We start from the raw sequence: 15721 nt of genomic DNA, 5'->3' as shown, positions 1-15721 counted from the left end.
TATATAGTTCAAAAAAAGTCGGTTATTTCAGTTTTTCGGTCGGTTATCGGTTTTTTTTCAAAAAAATCGATAACCGACCGAAAAACCGAGGCCTAATTTATATAAAATATGAGGTCTAGTACCCAAACTAAGTCCAATAAATAAATAATTACTAAGGTAGAGGTGACATATCTACATGTATCTAAATCCTTGACAAATCACTCATGGCTTCCAGCTCTAATATCGTTTTTTTTAAGCAAGCTGTAAACACCATAAAGCATATGCAATCACTAAAATTAAGGAATCCAAAAAGAAAAGCCTTTAAGAATTAGTCTACCTTCTGGTAATGAAATATATTAGCTTTAGTGAGTTTTAAATACTGGGAGCATGTGTTTCAATTTTCTATTTCATATAAACCTTCATATAGACCTTTTGCTCATTTCATACACTATTCTCTGCACTTTTTCCTTGTCCACCCCTTCCATCCCTACAATTTCACTCCAAATTATTAAAGAAAAAATCACCATATTGAAACCCACTTCGCCAATTCTACGACTTCCACAACAAAAATTAAAGAAAAACTATAATAATTTACAAAGCTATGGAGTTACGTTGTAGTAGTAATACACTGATAGGATTGCCATGGCCGTGAGGAGGAAGGAGTCCCTGCATGTCCAAACCTCCCTCTCTCACCTCTACCATTCTGACAAAACTTAGTAACTTACTACTTAACATTTGCACGGGTAGTCCCTGCATAGTCTCACACTTTGTTGAATTGGACTTGTCGGTTAAACAAAACCGACCGAAACGGACCGATAACCGTCAGTTTCGGTTATTTCGGTTATGCATATTAATCGGTCGGTTTCGGTCGGTTATAGGGTTTCATAATTTTTTTCGGTTATTTCGGTTATTAACCGAAAACCGACCGAAACCGACCGACGCTCACCCCTACATGGGAAAAGGTCGTGGTGTGGCACAGACTGTCAAAATCTACTATAAAAACAAAACAAAAAAACAATTGTACTGAATGTCTTAATGAACTACGAGCAAAACCAACAGTGCTGAAAACAAAAAGCATAAATGTGTGCCTAACAACTCGCTGAAAACAAAAAGCATAAATGTGTGCCTAAAAAGCAAAAGAAAAAACAACTCGTAAGCAACGACTAACAACTCATAAGCAATAACTGCAAAACTAAATCACTTCTTGTGGGTAGCCAAAGGAGGTGACAGAAATCGTAGTGCACGTGCTGCATTGCTTGTACAGTGAGAATTTATACTTGTCGTGCATATCTCTTTCATGTAGTGCAATCGTAAGCGATCAATTGCAGCTTGGTCACCCTTAACGAGCCAACAATCCCATGCAACTACACCTTCCCCATCATAACTCTCCATATGGCGCATAAGATACACTCCAACGCATCTACCAAATAAGCATGTGAAACCCTAACTCTAACAGTAGGAAACGCTATCCGTTGTTCTGTAGATAACTCAATATCCGGAGCATCAGACGAAGGATCCTGACGAACCCCATCCCTAACAACATTAGGACCATCAACAAAATCATCATCAACATTCTCAATCTGAGATGAACACCCCACTAAAGGTGCCCCGCTGATTTTTTGCTGACAACAGCAAACACACAAAAATGATTACCACAACACAAAGTATAACAAATATGGCACACAGTTAACACAACGTGGCACACATTACACACAACAGCAAAAACCTGAAAGTATAACCCAAATATAATAGTAATTTAAAAAAAGACAATAAAAGAACAAACCAAAGAAACACAATTGAATTTAGAAAAAAAAACATAATTTAATTAAAAATCAAATGCATGGTTAACTTTATCTGTACGATTTAAATTTATAAATACACCAAAAATAAATTACCAAAAAAAATAAAGATTGGAAATAACCAACCAAGAAACACACAATACCCAAAAAGGCAAATATTACAACCAGCAAAGGCACACACCTAAACCAACCGTGGAACATTAATTCCTAAACCAACAAAGATTTCGTATAACCAAACAAGGCACACCCTATCACTAAAGACAGTTAAACTTTACAACCCCCGAGGCATAACCCAATAACACATGTGACACACATAATAACCAGTGAAACCATGCAATAATGATAAAAAATAAAGACTAAAAGACCAAAGTATTGAAAATACCAGTGGCACACCCTACTTACCGTTGTTATTCATCACATACATACAACGACATTAATTCCTTCCCACCACCAACAACATACATACGCAGCACACAAATTTCCCATTGGCACACAAATTCTAATCCACGGCACACAATATTCTGAACAAAGAAATCAATCTACTATGATACCCTAAATCTTAAACTTTAAAATTTAAATGAAATAAACAAATACAAAAATTAAAACCTCCAAACCAAACTGCCAAACTGACAAAAAGTTCCCCAAAAAAAAAAAAAAAAACAGACAAACAAAGTGTCAAAACATTTTTAAAAAACACACACACACTAAGAACAATAAAACTATTAGAAGCACAATTATATCCTCAAAAATTACAAACTCATGATAATTATTTTAATAAATGTTCAGTTTTCTACTTAGGGATTTTCCCAACCACCAAAAACATATACACTCAGCACACAATTTTCCCAATAGTGGCACCCAATTGTTATTCATCCACATACAATATTCTGAACAAAGAAATCAATCTACGATGATATCAACCGCTTTCAACTTTAAAATCTAAATATATATGGGTGACTGTGATTACTATTTTTTTAAAGTTAACTATTAGATCAACTTAGAATTACCAAAGAAATGGAATGAGAAGTAAATAATTAACGAATTAAAGTATAGAAGACTGATTTGTCCATTAGAGGGAACCGACGGGTGTACTTCAAATTCTGTATGCTGAACACGAGGAAAGCAATGCAAAAACACCATTAAGGAATGAAGATAGTAGCAAAAAAACCCAAATCAACTAACCAAAAAAAAAAAACAAAACAAAACGTAAAATAAAACCCTACCTCTATTCGCTCAGGTCACTCCTCGCCGGACCTCTGATTGCAACGACGCTCACCACCAACATCAGACATCGCTGCAAACTATTTCGGCCAAAAACCAAACCACCCGCCTCACTTGCTCCCTCACTCCACCGTCGGAAAAATCGAGAACCCCAAGAAACGCAAAAGGCAACGGTTGGCTTGAAAACTGCAAAAGGAAGTATTATGGCATATGGAACATCCGTGAAAAAGGAATCAGACAGACATTACAATTCAACATTTCAACTACCATGCCAAAGACCTTGTGGTCTAGTGGCATCCGGTGTCCCGATTAATACTCCTATATGGATGATGGGAGTGGGTTCGAGCCTGAGGCAACTGTTGACTCTTTGTGCTTCAGGTTGAGAAAGTATTTATGAACAGATACTACATTGTAACAGAGTCAATAGTACTCAAAAAGAAAAATTCAATTACCATAATTAAAGCAATCAGACAATGACAAAACTACCCCCAATCTTAATTAAACATTAACAGGGTTTTTGGTTGGAAGGAATTTAAATTCCATTCCCACCTAATTCCGAAGGTAACTAAATTCGTTTGGTTGGAGGGAATTGCAATTCCCTCATTTTCATGGAATTAGAATCTCATGCCTCCCCCCGCTTGGGATTTCAATTCCATGGATTTTAGGAATAAAAAAAGATACTCTTGAGACAAAATTACCCTTATCTTTTTTAACCTAAAATTGATGGCTGACCTTCTCTTTTAGTTAATACCATGTATTATCTTGTTTTCTCATAACTCTTAAATAGTTAATACATTTGATGAAGTATTTGCATGAAAATTAATTACAATATATCTAGTTCAAGAGATATGGTAGATGAGTGGTATTTGAATTTAATATGTTATATTTTTTGTGTACTTGTCTTTTAATAATAATAATAATAATAATAATAAGACTTAATTCCATTTTTTGTCATAGATTTATAGGTGACAATCCACTTTTAGTCCTTTTTTATTAGAACATCCACTTTTGATCCTAGTGTTATTGTGGCAAGACCAATTTTGGTCCTTTATCAATAAATCAGTGTAAATATTATCAAATACAATGACATTTTGTTCTTCAATTATGAATGTTTTCAAAAAAAAAATAAACATAAAAAATATAGCGATTCAACATACTTTGTATAAAAAAGATTGAAATGTCTTTGTATTTAACGATATTTTAATGATTTTGTTGTAGGATGACTAAAATTGGTCATGCAACAATAATACTATGACCAAATGAGGATGTTCTAATAAAAAAGGACTAAAAATGGATTGTCACCTATAAATCTAGGACCAAAAATGAAATTAACTCCATAATAATAATAATAATAACAATGGGCATTTTGGACTTTATACTACTTATTCCCTTTCAATTCCCATGTATACCAAACATCGGAATTAAAATTCCTAGTAATTTTATTCCCTCCAACCAAACACTGGAATTTAAACTCTCACTTTATTTCACATTATTCATTTCCCATGGAATTGCAATTCCTTTCCCACTTAATATATTCCTTCCCTCCAACCAAACGCCCTGTTAAGGACCCAATTAACTAAAATTGACTTAGGGAACCACATTGCAGATCAGACAACATTTGAGAGACAAAAAATGCGATTTTCCGTAGGAGTAATCTTGGTGTTGGATATCAAACAATTTGAGTACTTTGCAAATTGGATTGCAATCATAGGCGATGAAATGGTGAGTGATCAAAACAATGGTATTCGTAAGAAGTCTAAATGCTTACCATACTTGGGCATGTACATCATCAAGGAACAAATGTTTATCATCCTTTGGTATTCGTAACATCATCTTGAAGACTTCAACCAAACACAACCTCAATATATTATTTGATATCGTTATTATGAGTTGATCATTGGCAGATTCTTTTGGTTGGTGGATTTGTTTGTAATTTATCTTATGCATATAAGGAGTATGTAGTATAATAATGAGACCATACAATTTCTAAAAACATAATAACTCTCAATACAGGTTATACCCCTGGTTTAGGTCCGTTTTTTCCGTTAATTTTTGTTGTACCTTATGCTATAAAAATTGTACTATATAATTTTTTGGACAGAAATATCCCTACCGTTATAACTTCTGTTATCTTTTCACATTATAATTACCATGCACATGCATAAACAATATTTTTTCTTAGATTCTTCAATGGTAAGTTTGAATTCATTTAGATTTTAATTAAATATTACCATAGTTATATTTAAGGCTAAAGTGTCATCTAGCACCATGAACTATATCCAATTATTCATGCCGCACCCTGAACTTTCATATCGTATATATTGAGCCACAAACCAAAATAAAAAATTCATCTAGAACTTTTAGCAGGTTTCCAGGTCTTCTTGCTGACATGGCGTCTGATGTGGCATTTCTCTTAACCTTATATTGTCCATGTAAGCGTTTACATATTTAAAATTTAAAAAAATAAAATAAAATTATTATATTAAAATAACCAGAATTTATTCTCTTTATTTTCATAATGTATACTTTTCAATTTTACAATTCCAATGTTTCAATTTTTTTTTCAGAATTTATATTTTTTGGCTAATTTATAGTTTAGTATTTTTTCAATTTTCCAAATTTATAGAAATGCTAATTTTTTTTTGTTTGTATTTTTTGTTTTTTTTTAAAAATATTTTTAATATGTAAATGCTTACATGGACAACATAAGGTTAAAAGAAATGCCACATCACTTGAAAACCTGCGTCATGTCAGCAGGAAGACATGGAAACCTGCTAAAAGTTCTAGGTGAATTTTTTATTTTGGTTTGCGGCTCGAAATATACGATATGAAAGTTCAGGGTGCGGCATGAATAATTGGATATAGTTCATGGTGCTAAATGACACTTTAGCCTATATTTAATAATTTATCATTTCTTTTTTTTGAGGGTAAATTTATCATTTCTATAATTCTTACTTCAATAATATTAATATATATATATATATATATATATATATATATATATATATATACAAACACACTATTATTTAAAAATATTAATATTATAAATGAGCAGCAACATAATGCATTTGCAGTTGAATTGAGAAAAGATTTTTGGATATCAATATGTGGAAGTTGTTGAATTGAGATACTTGAAATCAAGTATTATGTATATCCATATATGAATATGAATTTATAAGGGATATATCTCTAATTAGAAGAAGACTATATTTTTTTCTCAAAAAAGAAAAGAAAAAAAAAGAGACTATATTTAAACAAATTTTATTCATTTTCAAAGACAAAAATATTGTAATACAACGTTGAGCACCCTTAAAATTACAGTGGAATATATTCATCACAATGAATTTGAATTTCTTGTATTAATTTCAAATACATACACAACAAAAATTTTACTCAAATATCTATGAAACCTCGACAACTAAAAAAAATGAATTATATCTATTTCAAAATGATTTACTTATTGGGTTTAAATATTGGGCACAAGTCTTCGCGCAAAGCGCGTAGAAAAAACTAGTCATTATATATATATATTTTTTACTCAAATTAAATTATCCATGGATGCTAATTTATATCTTAGTTGTATTTCAATTGTCAATTTAATTAATGACATATATTGAGTGCTTGAATTTCGTTGTCCATCGGTCAACAATTAGTCAATAGTCACAAACATTTCAAAGAAATTTAGGAAACCTCGGCCATCCACACATTGAAATGCACCCTCTGCCGGATGTACTTGCTTCATGTTGCTCCATTCCGAATTGCATCTCAGCATTGTTATATAAACTCCCTTCATCCACAATCTAAACTCATCCACAATGCCATCTTTCTTCTCTTCTTCTGTCCATTGTAATTACAAAAAAGTAAAAATAAGAAGAAGAAAAAGAAAATAAAAAAGGAAAGAAGAAGAAACAGAGATTAATAACAAGGTAGAGGCCGGGCCGGGGGAGAAAGATGGCAGGTAACAATTTAGTCCTCCCCTTGGTGTCTATCTTCTTAGTGGTGGCCGTTGTGTTGGGAGCCGTTTTGGTGTTGCACATAGGCAGCAGCAACGATGCACCATCCAAAAACAACAATCAAATTGTTTCCACGGGCTACATGAAATCCGTAACTACTTTTTGTCAATACGCGGAGTACAAAGACTCATGCGCCAAGAGCATCTCCCCAGTGGCCAAAAACCAATCCGCCACCACTAAGGACTTCATCCTCGCGGCCCTTAAGGCTACGATCGAGGAAGTGTCCGAGTCCCACAAGCTTGTCGTGAATACGCAGGTTGACGAGAACGCCGATCCGTACAGTCATATGGCCCTTGAGGATTGCAAGGACATGTTGGAAGATGCAATTGACGACCTAGAGGCCTCCTTGTCTGTAGTGGGAGATAGCACACTTCACAACCTCAACGATCGCGGGGACGAGCTGCTCAATTGGGTGTCTGCTGTCTATGCGTATCAGACGACCTGCACGGAGCAAATCGAAAAGCCCGAGTACAAATCCGCAATTCAGGATGGTATGATCAATGCCACTCAACTCACCAACAATGTAATCAATATCATAGCTGATATGGCCAAGGTCCTAGAGGCATTCAACATCACCAAAGCAGTGGACTTACTTCATTCAGGAGCTGCCGCGACTAGTACTAGTAGTAGTAGTACTAGTAACTCTACCACAACCACTAACTCTCGTCGCCTCCTCCAAGAGGATGGCGATTTCCCGTCGTGGTTCCCTGCTGCAGATAGGAAACTATTGGCCGCACAAAGAGCAGGGAAATTGAAGCCTAATGTGGTGGTAGCCAAGGATGGTAGCGGCAAGTTTAAGTCAATTAAGAAGGCACTAAAGGCCTACCCGAAAAAATATAAACGAAAATACACCATATATGTGAAGGCTGGAGTGTATGATGAAACTGTTGTGGTAAAAAAGAAGATGCATAACATTTTCATGTACGGAGACGGTGCTGGGAAGACTATTATCACAGGGAAAAAGAATTTCGCCTTCATGAAAATCACCACCTCAAAAACCGCGACCTTTTCGGCTCTAGGGGAAAGATTCGTGGCACGCGGAATTACCTTCCGCAACACCGCAGGTGCGGAAGGGCATCAAGCCGTGGCTTATCGCAGCCAATCCGATATGTCGGCCCTTTTTGACTGCTCAATTGAAGGATACCAAGATACCTTATATTACCACACCTATCGCCAATTCTACCGCAATTGCGTCATCTCCGGTACCATCGACTTCATCTTTGGCAAGGGGAGTGCACTAATCCAGAACAGCGTGATCATTGCAAGGAAACCCTTGGCAAATCAATTCAACACCATTACTGCCGACGGCAAAGCGCTGGCGAAGGCGAAGGGTGGAGTGGTACTCCAGAATTGCCGAATTGTTCCAGAGGCTGCTCTCTTCCCGTCGAGGTTCAAGTTGAAAACATACTTGGGAAGACCTTGGAAGGCGTACTCGACGAGTGTGGTGATGGAGAGCCAAATAGGTGATGTGGTGAACCCGATTGGGTGGAAGGTTTGGGACGGGGAGAAGTTTGAGGACACTAGTATTTGCTGGGAGTATAAGAACTTTGGACCAGGCGCAAACACGGTTATGAGGAATAGAGCTTTCAAGAAATGGGAGGTGGTTGGTCCCATAAAAGCCAGACAATTCACCGTTGGATCTTGGCTCAACGGAGATAGCTGGTTGCCGGCCACCGGGATACCTTTTGCCCTGGGTTTCACTAGAGGATAGATCTTATAATAGATGATTGAATTAGATTTTGTCATGGCTGTATATATGTAGTTTTTGGAACTAATTAATAATTAAACTGCTAAGATGTATGTGATGTATTATTATTATTATATTAACAAGTCAGCATTGGTGTGGCCTATTCGATCTCCCATGCGGAAAATTTAATTTCTTCTTTTGTTGTTGTTGTTTTTACTTTGTAAAACCTATATCGATATTGGACAGTCATATAGAATGCACTCAATTAATTTAAAAAAATGAAAGAATGCACTTAATTTAAAATACTAAAACAAAAATAAAAAAAATAAAAAATAAACCCAACAGCGCGCAAATGGAGAGGAACATTTTTCCAAACAATGCTTACCATGGAAAAGAAATGATAAGTCAGGACAAGATCATATCAGGAGTGCATGAGAAATTAAAATATTATTATTATTATTTGAAATAATGGTCAAATGAGCTATCAAACTCTACATCATAATGCAATTAGGTCATTCCAAGGCCGGATTTTAGGGCGTGCAAGATGTGCAACAGCGCCTCAAAATTTTGGAGGGCCCTAGTCCAGCCCGGGTCTAATAGTTAGTATATGTATTTGTGATTATATTGGCATAAAATTAAGTTTTTTACATTTTTCTCTTTGCGACCAGCACAGGGCCACGCAAATCAAAAAACCGGTCCTGGGTCATTCAACTTAAAAATTATGCAATTGAGTTCCTAAATTAATCAATTTCATGCAAGTAATTCAATATAATTTACCAGTTTCTGACAGGTTATCAAATTTAAAAATATTTTTAAAAATAAGTTTAAATAAATAAATAACACTTCAACGAATGCCAATTTTAATTTATATCCTAATGACCCTTTGGTAGGTATTAAATAATCCTGCTTATGATTGTCAACGAAATTAAACTATTATTTTTTTTTTAAATTAGTGAACCAATTGACTAGTGAGATCAAAAAAAGAATTCATTGATGGCAAAAAGAAGAAGCAAATTTCTCCCTTTTTGGGTTTAATTGAATTTTATTATTAATTTAATCTTAAAAGATAGTAAAATACTGACTCTTATGCTTCAATTGGTTGAGAAAGTAGTTATGAACAGATACTGCATTGTAATAGAGTTAGTAGGATTAAAAAAAAAAAGGTAGTAAAATATGTCTTGAAATAAAAATTTAATGATATTGTACCGTGTTAGTAATTATATCATTGTAATGTCAACAAAACTTATAAACTATATAAGTTGTTTTTTTTTTTTTTTTGGAAATAAAAATGTAACTAATTTATTAAGATGTAAAAAGGTGTTGAATACATACGAGATTAGAAAAATGTCTAACTAATGGACCACGCTAAGAATTTGTTGTCTTTGCGAGAGCGTGGGCTAACACATTCGCTAATCTACGAATAAAATGGTAGGACATAGACTCAAAGTACCTAGCCAACTTATGACACCCCTCAATTATACACAACCAGCATATGAATTATCAGGGGATGAATTATTTAAAAGGTGACAGACATTGAGACAGTCTGACTCGATCCTTACATGATGCCAACCTTCATCTTTGAGCCAAGACAATGCTTCCTTTACGGCTAACGCCTCAGCGAGATGAGGGTCATCTAGGCTCCTGAGTGGGCCGTTTGTTGCGCCTAAGAATGTACCGGTACTAGTGAGGAGGACTGCTGCGAATTGAAAGAAGATTGACCTCTCCCTCGAGTTACAGCCGCGTCAACTTGACAGATAACCTTCGTGTGTTGAGGAAGAGAAAAGCCATTATGGTGATCTGGTGAGTTACTCACAGTGTGCACAGGATGATAGGTGGCGGGTGGTATAGGCTCTGTGGATGAGGTCCATTGATTGATGAGGCTGGAAGTTACTGTTATTATTTTGTGTATGTTGATCTGCTTCCTTTCCCATATAAGTGCATTTCTTGCTTTCCATAGAGTCCACATAATAGCCACCACATTCTTCTGCTTGTCTTCATTCTCGCTAGTAAATATATTGGAAAGCCAAGAGAGAATGCCATTTTCAAGCTCCCCTGTCGTCTGCATGGTGATTCCCCAGTAGTGCCAGACCGTAGCAATTTGGTTACACTCAATGAATAAATGTTGCATGGTTTCCGCCGCTGAGTTACATAGAGGGCAGGTGAGAACTATATAAGTTGTTAATTTTAATTGTACTCATTAATTTTAAAATATATCAATTCATAATAGTGCACAACTAATTAAGTTACATGTGGTGAAGAGAATAAATTACGTTATACAAATACAGATGATGTAATATATATGGAATTTCTAAATACTTTTGATTATTAAATTAATTAGTCATATATATATATATATATACACACACACACATTGAGCCCATGAATAACGCAGTTCATTTATCAACAGTTGGTCACAAACATTTAACTGAAATTTCTGAAAAGTTGGGTATCCATGCAAATGCATACACTCCCATCCTTGTTTCACGTTGCTCTATTCCGCATATAGCCTCCTTGCATTGCTATATAAACTTCCTTCATCTACAATCCAAACCCATCCCACATCCCCATCTTTCTCTTCTCTTCTTCCGTCCTACTGTATCAATAAATGAAATAAGGAAAGAAGGGAGGTTATTACATAATAATAACCAGGAGAAAGATGGCGGGTAATAATAAAATAATCATCCCTTTGGTATCCCTCATCTTAGTGGTGGGTGTGGTGTGCGGCGCCGTTTTGGTCTTAAACATGGGCGGCAACGATAATGCATCCTCTGGCAAGGACAATAACGGTATTTCCAACGGTTCCATGAAGCACGTCACTACGTTTTGCCAATACGCTGAGTATAAAGACGAATGCGCCAGGAGTATTTCTCACGTGGCTCACAACCGCTCCGCCACCACTAAGGACTTCATTTTTGCGGCTATTGAGGCTACACTTGAGGCGGTCCATAAATCCCACCAGGTTGCGGTTAACACCGAGGTCGACCAGGGCGCCGACCCGTATAATCATATGGCCATTGAGGATTGCAAGGAATTGCTCCAAGATGCTATTGCCGACCTTCAGGCTTCTATCTCGGTTGTCGGTGACAGTGAGCTTCACACGCTCAACGATCGCGTGGACGAGCTTCTCAACTGGATGTCGGCGGTGTACGCTTACCAAACTACCTGCACGGAACAAATTGAGAACCCGGAGTACAAATCTGCCATTGAGGATGGCATGATCAACGCCACCCAGCTCACCAATAACGCAATCAATATCATCGCTGAGATGTCTAAGGTCCTAGAGGCGTTCAACATCACAAAAACGACCACCGACTTACTTCATAAGGGAGAAAATTCCAACACCGCCTCTCGTCGCCTCCTCGAAATTGATGATGAGCATTATTTCCCAGAGTGGTTCCCTGTTGCAGATAGGAAACTTTTGGCCGCGCAAAGAAGAGGGAATTTGAGGCCTAATGTGGTGGTGTCCAAGAATGGTGGAGGCCAGTTTAAGACCATTACTGGGGCACTAAAATCATACCCAAAAAAGCACAAGGGCAAATACGTCATTTACGTGAAGGCTGGAGTGTACAATGAAATTGTGGAGGTTAGCAAGAAAATGAAAAACGTTTTTATGTACGGAGACGGTGCTGGGAAGACTATTATCACTGGGAACAAGAACTACGCCCTCATGAAAGTCACCACTTCAAAAACAGCCACATTCGCAGCTCTTGGGCAAGGGTTCGTGGCGCGAGGAATTACCTTCCGCAACACCGCAGGTCCACAAGGGCATCAAGCTGTGGCTTATCGTAGCCAGTCTGATATGTCAGCCCTTTTCGACTGCTCCATTGAGGGATACCAAGACACCTTATATTACCACACCTATCGTCAATTCTACCGCAACTGCGTCATCTCCGGTACCATCGACTTTATCTTTGGCAAGGGGACCGCACTCATCCAAAACAGCGTCATCATTGCCAGGAAACCCTTGGCAAATCAATTCAACACCATTACAGCTGATGGCAAAGAGTTGGCGAAGGCCAAGGGTGGAGTGGTACTCCAGAACTGCAAAATTGTTCCTGAATCTGCGCTCTACCCATTGAGGTTCAAGGTAAAAACTTACTTTGGAAGACCTTGGAAGGCTTACTCCACAACCGTGGTGATGGAGAGCCAAATAGGTGATTTGTTGAGCCCACTTGGATGGAAGATTTGGGATGGGGAGAAGTTTGAGAACACTTGTCTCTACTATGAATATAGGAATAGCGGACCAGGTGCAAATACATCGAGGAGGAATAGAGCCTTCAAGAAATTTGACGTGCTTGGTCCCATAAGAGCCCGAAAATTCACTGCTGGACTTTGGCTTGACGCAAACCGCTGGTTGCCTGCCACTGGGGTACCTTTCGCCATTGGTTACACTAAATAGGTAAATATGTTTGGATGAAATTCGCTCGGATCGCATGTATAAATTATTATTAAATAATAATAATAATTTCATTTATATTGGTTAATTATATTTAATTAATTTCATTTTTACTTAGCCGAGATCTAATTTTTTCAATTCGACAGTTCGATCTATAATATGATTTTTCATTCATGGATGGACGTTGATAAGATTCATCCATGTAGTAGCACTTTAGGATGTTAGTTCAAACGAGGAAAGACTTACGGTGGATACCTAGGCACTTAGAGATAAGCACGCACTTCCGTATATCCGTATATTAGTGTTATCAACATATCTACTTATAGAATAAAATTAATGGGGTGGAATGAGAATGGCATGATAAAAGAGAATTAATAGAATTAATGACCATTGTTGTAATTATTAAGTATAATATTATATAGAATTATTTTTTAATACTCAATTAATTTCAGGCTAATTAATTTGAACAAGTTGAAGTCGTTCACATATAGTGGTTGAAACGGGCTGGTGGGATGGGGCCTGCTAAAGCCCGCCATATAGCGGGGGCGGATTAAAAACCCCACCAAAATACGGGCCTATGGGAGGTCGGCCCGTCCTGCCTCGCCTTAAGAAGCTCGTATGAGAATTCAGGTGTATGGACATTTGCAAGTACTGTATTAGAACCATCTATGTCATAACTGTAATATGTCTTTCCTTTCCCTTCAGTCAAGTGGACATATATTGATTAACTTCATTCATGACCTCCCTACCATCAGTGAAGTTTGGGAACGTACTCTAAACAACCGTAACAATAGGATCACCATTTGATTTCAACAACATTTCAGATGGGATATCAATCTCACGTAATCATCATTATCTTCTCCAATAGTACCATCACCTATGGAAGTAATTTCTGTTGATCCATACCCGGTTCCATATTATTTAATCTCAACTTCTTAGTTAGGCGCATCACTTTACAATGATTCCATAGGTATGATGAATTTATAGTTGCAGATGCAATGTCTTGTCTTGATCCTTTTGGCACCACTAGTAAAATTTACTTGAAGTCACCACCTAATACCATAGTCTTCCCCCCAAAAGTCCTATTAGTACTATCATCATTCACAAACTACAATACATCTCTCATTGTTCGATCCAAAGCCTCAAAACAATGCTTGCGCATCATTGGTGCTTCATCCCAAATGATCAATTTAGCTTGAAGAATTAGTTATACTAATTGGCTATCTTGATGAATATTGCATGTAGAGTCTTCATTGATAGATATCGGTATTGAAAACCTGGAGTGTGCAGTGCATCCACCAGGCAAAATTAAAGATGTTATACCATTGGATGCCACATTGATAACAATACGATATTTTGCTCTAATACACGCAGATAGTGCCCTCCAAAGAAATATTTTTCCTATCCCACCATATCTATAAACAAAATACAATCCGCCCTTGTTTGAATAAACATCTGAAATAACAGCCTCATATATCGCTCTTTTATCTTCGGTTAGTTTTGAATTGAGTATGCCGCTCTCTTCCGATAGGCACGATTGTATGATAACTCTTCCCAAATCAACCGATTCTCAGTCATAAAACTATTTCCTTTAGACATTAATGGCATATTTATAAAATCTTTCAAACTCCTTTTTCTCTTGATCATTTAGTAACAATTCTAGAAAATGTTGAAGAGAAATTTCAAGAAGATTAAATTATGGCAAAAAAGATAACCAAATTAACATATTAGTTTGTAATACAAAAATAAATATTGTAATATGAATGCCTGGTTGGTTCAATAATTTTCATCGATTGTGTTGAGCATCCTCAGCGAGATGTGATCATACCTCGTTCCACACTATGAACTGCAAAAATGGACAGTAACAAAAGAGAGAGAGCGAGTGTGTGTATCTGCGCATTGCTATTTTTGCAGTAGTTACAAAATTATTATCCACATCTTAATTTAACCAAAACATTTCAAACGTTAAAAGTAAACAAAATGATCCAAAAAATTAGAAAGTTCGTTACTGCTAATTGAGTTTTGATTGTACCTTTGCGGCTTTGCTCACTCCCACTATATATATATATATATATATATATATATATGCCCGTAAGGGCAGCCTGAGTGGCAAGACCAAGACGCTCGCGGCCGTGAGGTCCTGAGTTCGAAACCGTCTGCCACCCGGGTTTGAGCCGGTCAGCTATGGGCAACCTAGGCTGGTTAACCTCCTTGTGGTCCTTTGCCGGCTAGGATCACAGGGCGAGGGTTTACTCACATACTCGGAAGAGGAGTGGGGTTTGCCTCGATAAACCCAATATATATATATATATATATAGGGAAAGTTGTAATTTATGCCCCTTCATAATATGCTAATTATAAATGTCACCCCTGAATTATTAGTGGTGTATATTGCCCCTCAATTTTTAAAAACGGTACATATATTGCCCTTCCCGTGGTGTAAATATTACCCCTCCTTCGTTACGGAAGGGACAATATATGTAATTTTTTTGAAAATAATTCAGGGGTGACATTGATAATTGAAATATTATGGATGAGCATATATTACAATTTTTCATATATATATATATATATATATATATATATATATATATATATATATATATATATATATATATATATATAT

The 15721-nt window shown here is 36.5% G+C and overlaps 2 protein-coding genes across 2 annotated transcripts; both read left to right on the top strand.

Annotated features, from left to right (window-relative positions):
* Positions 1–6827: 6827 nt before the first annotated feature.
* Positions 6828–8746, top strand: LOC116017669 (pectinesterase-like). The gene has a single exon (XM_031258295.1). The coding sequence runs from the start codon at positions 6951–6953 to the stop codon at positions 8721–8723; it is 1773 nt and encodes a 590-aa protein (XP_031114155.1). The 5' UTR covers positions 6828–6950; the 3' UTR covers positions 8724–8746.
* A 2524-nt stretch (positions 8747–11270) lies between these two features.
* Positions 11271–13183, top strand: LOC116017515 (pectinesterase). The gene has a single exon (XM_031258124.1). It carries the CDS (start codon positions 11356–11358, stop codon positions 13096–13098), a length of 1743 nt encoding a protein of 580 aa, XP_031113984.1. The 5' UTR covers positions 11271–11355; the 3' UTR covers positions 13099–13183.
* Positions 13184–15721: the final 2538 nt, after the last annotated feature.

This window comes from Ipomoea triloba, chromosome 4, assembly GCF_003576645.1.
Source record: "Ipomoea triloba cultivar NCNSP0323 chromosome 4, ASM357664v1".
Classification (NCBI taxonomy): Eukaryota; Viridiplantae; Streptophyta; class Magnoliopsida; order Solanales; family Convolvulaceae; genus Ipomoea; species Ipomoea triloba.
This window is presented reverse-complemented; position numbering and strand designations above follow the sequence as displayed.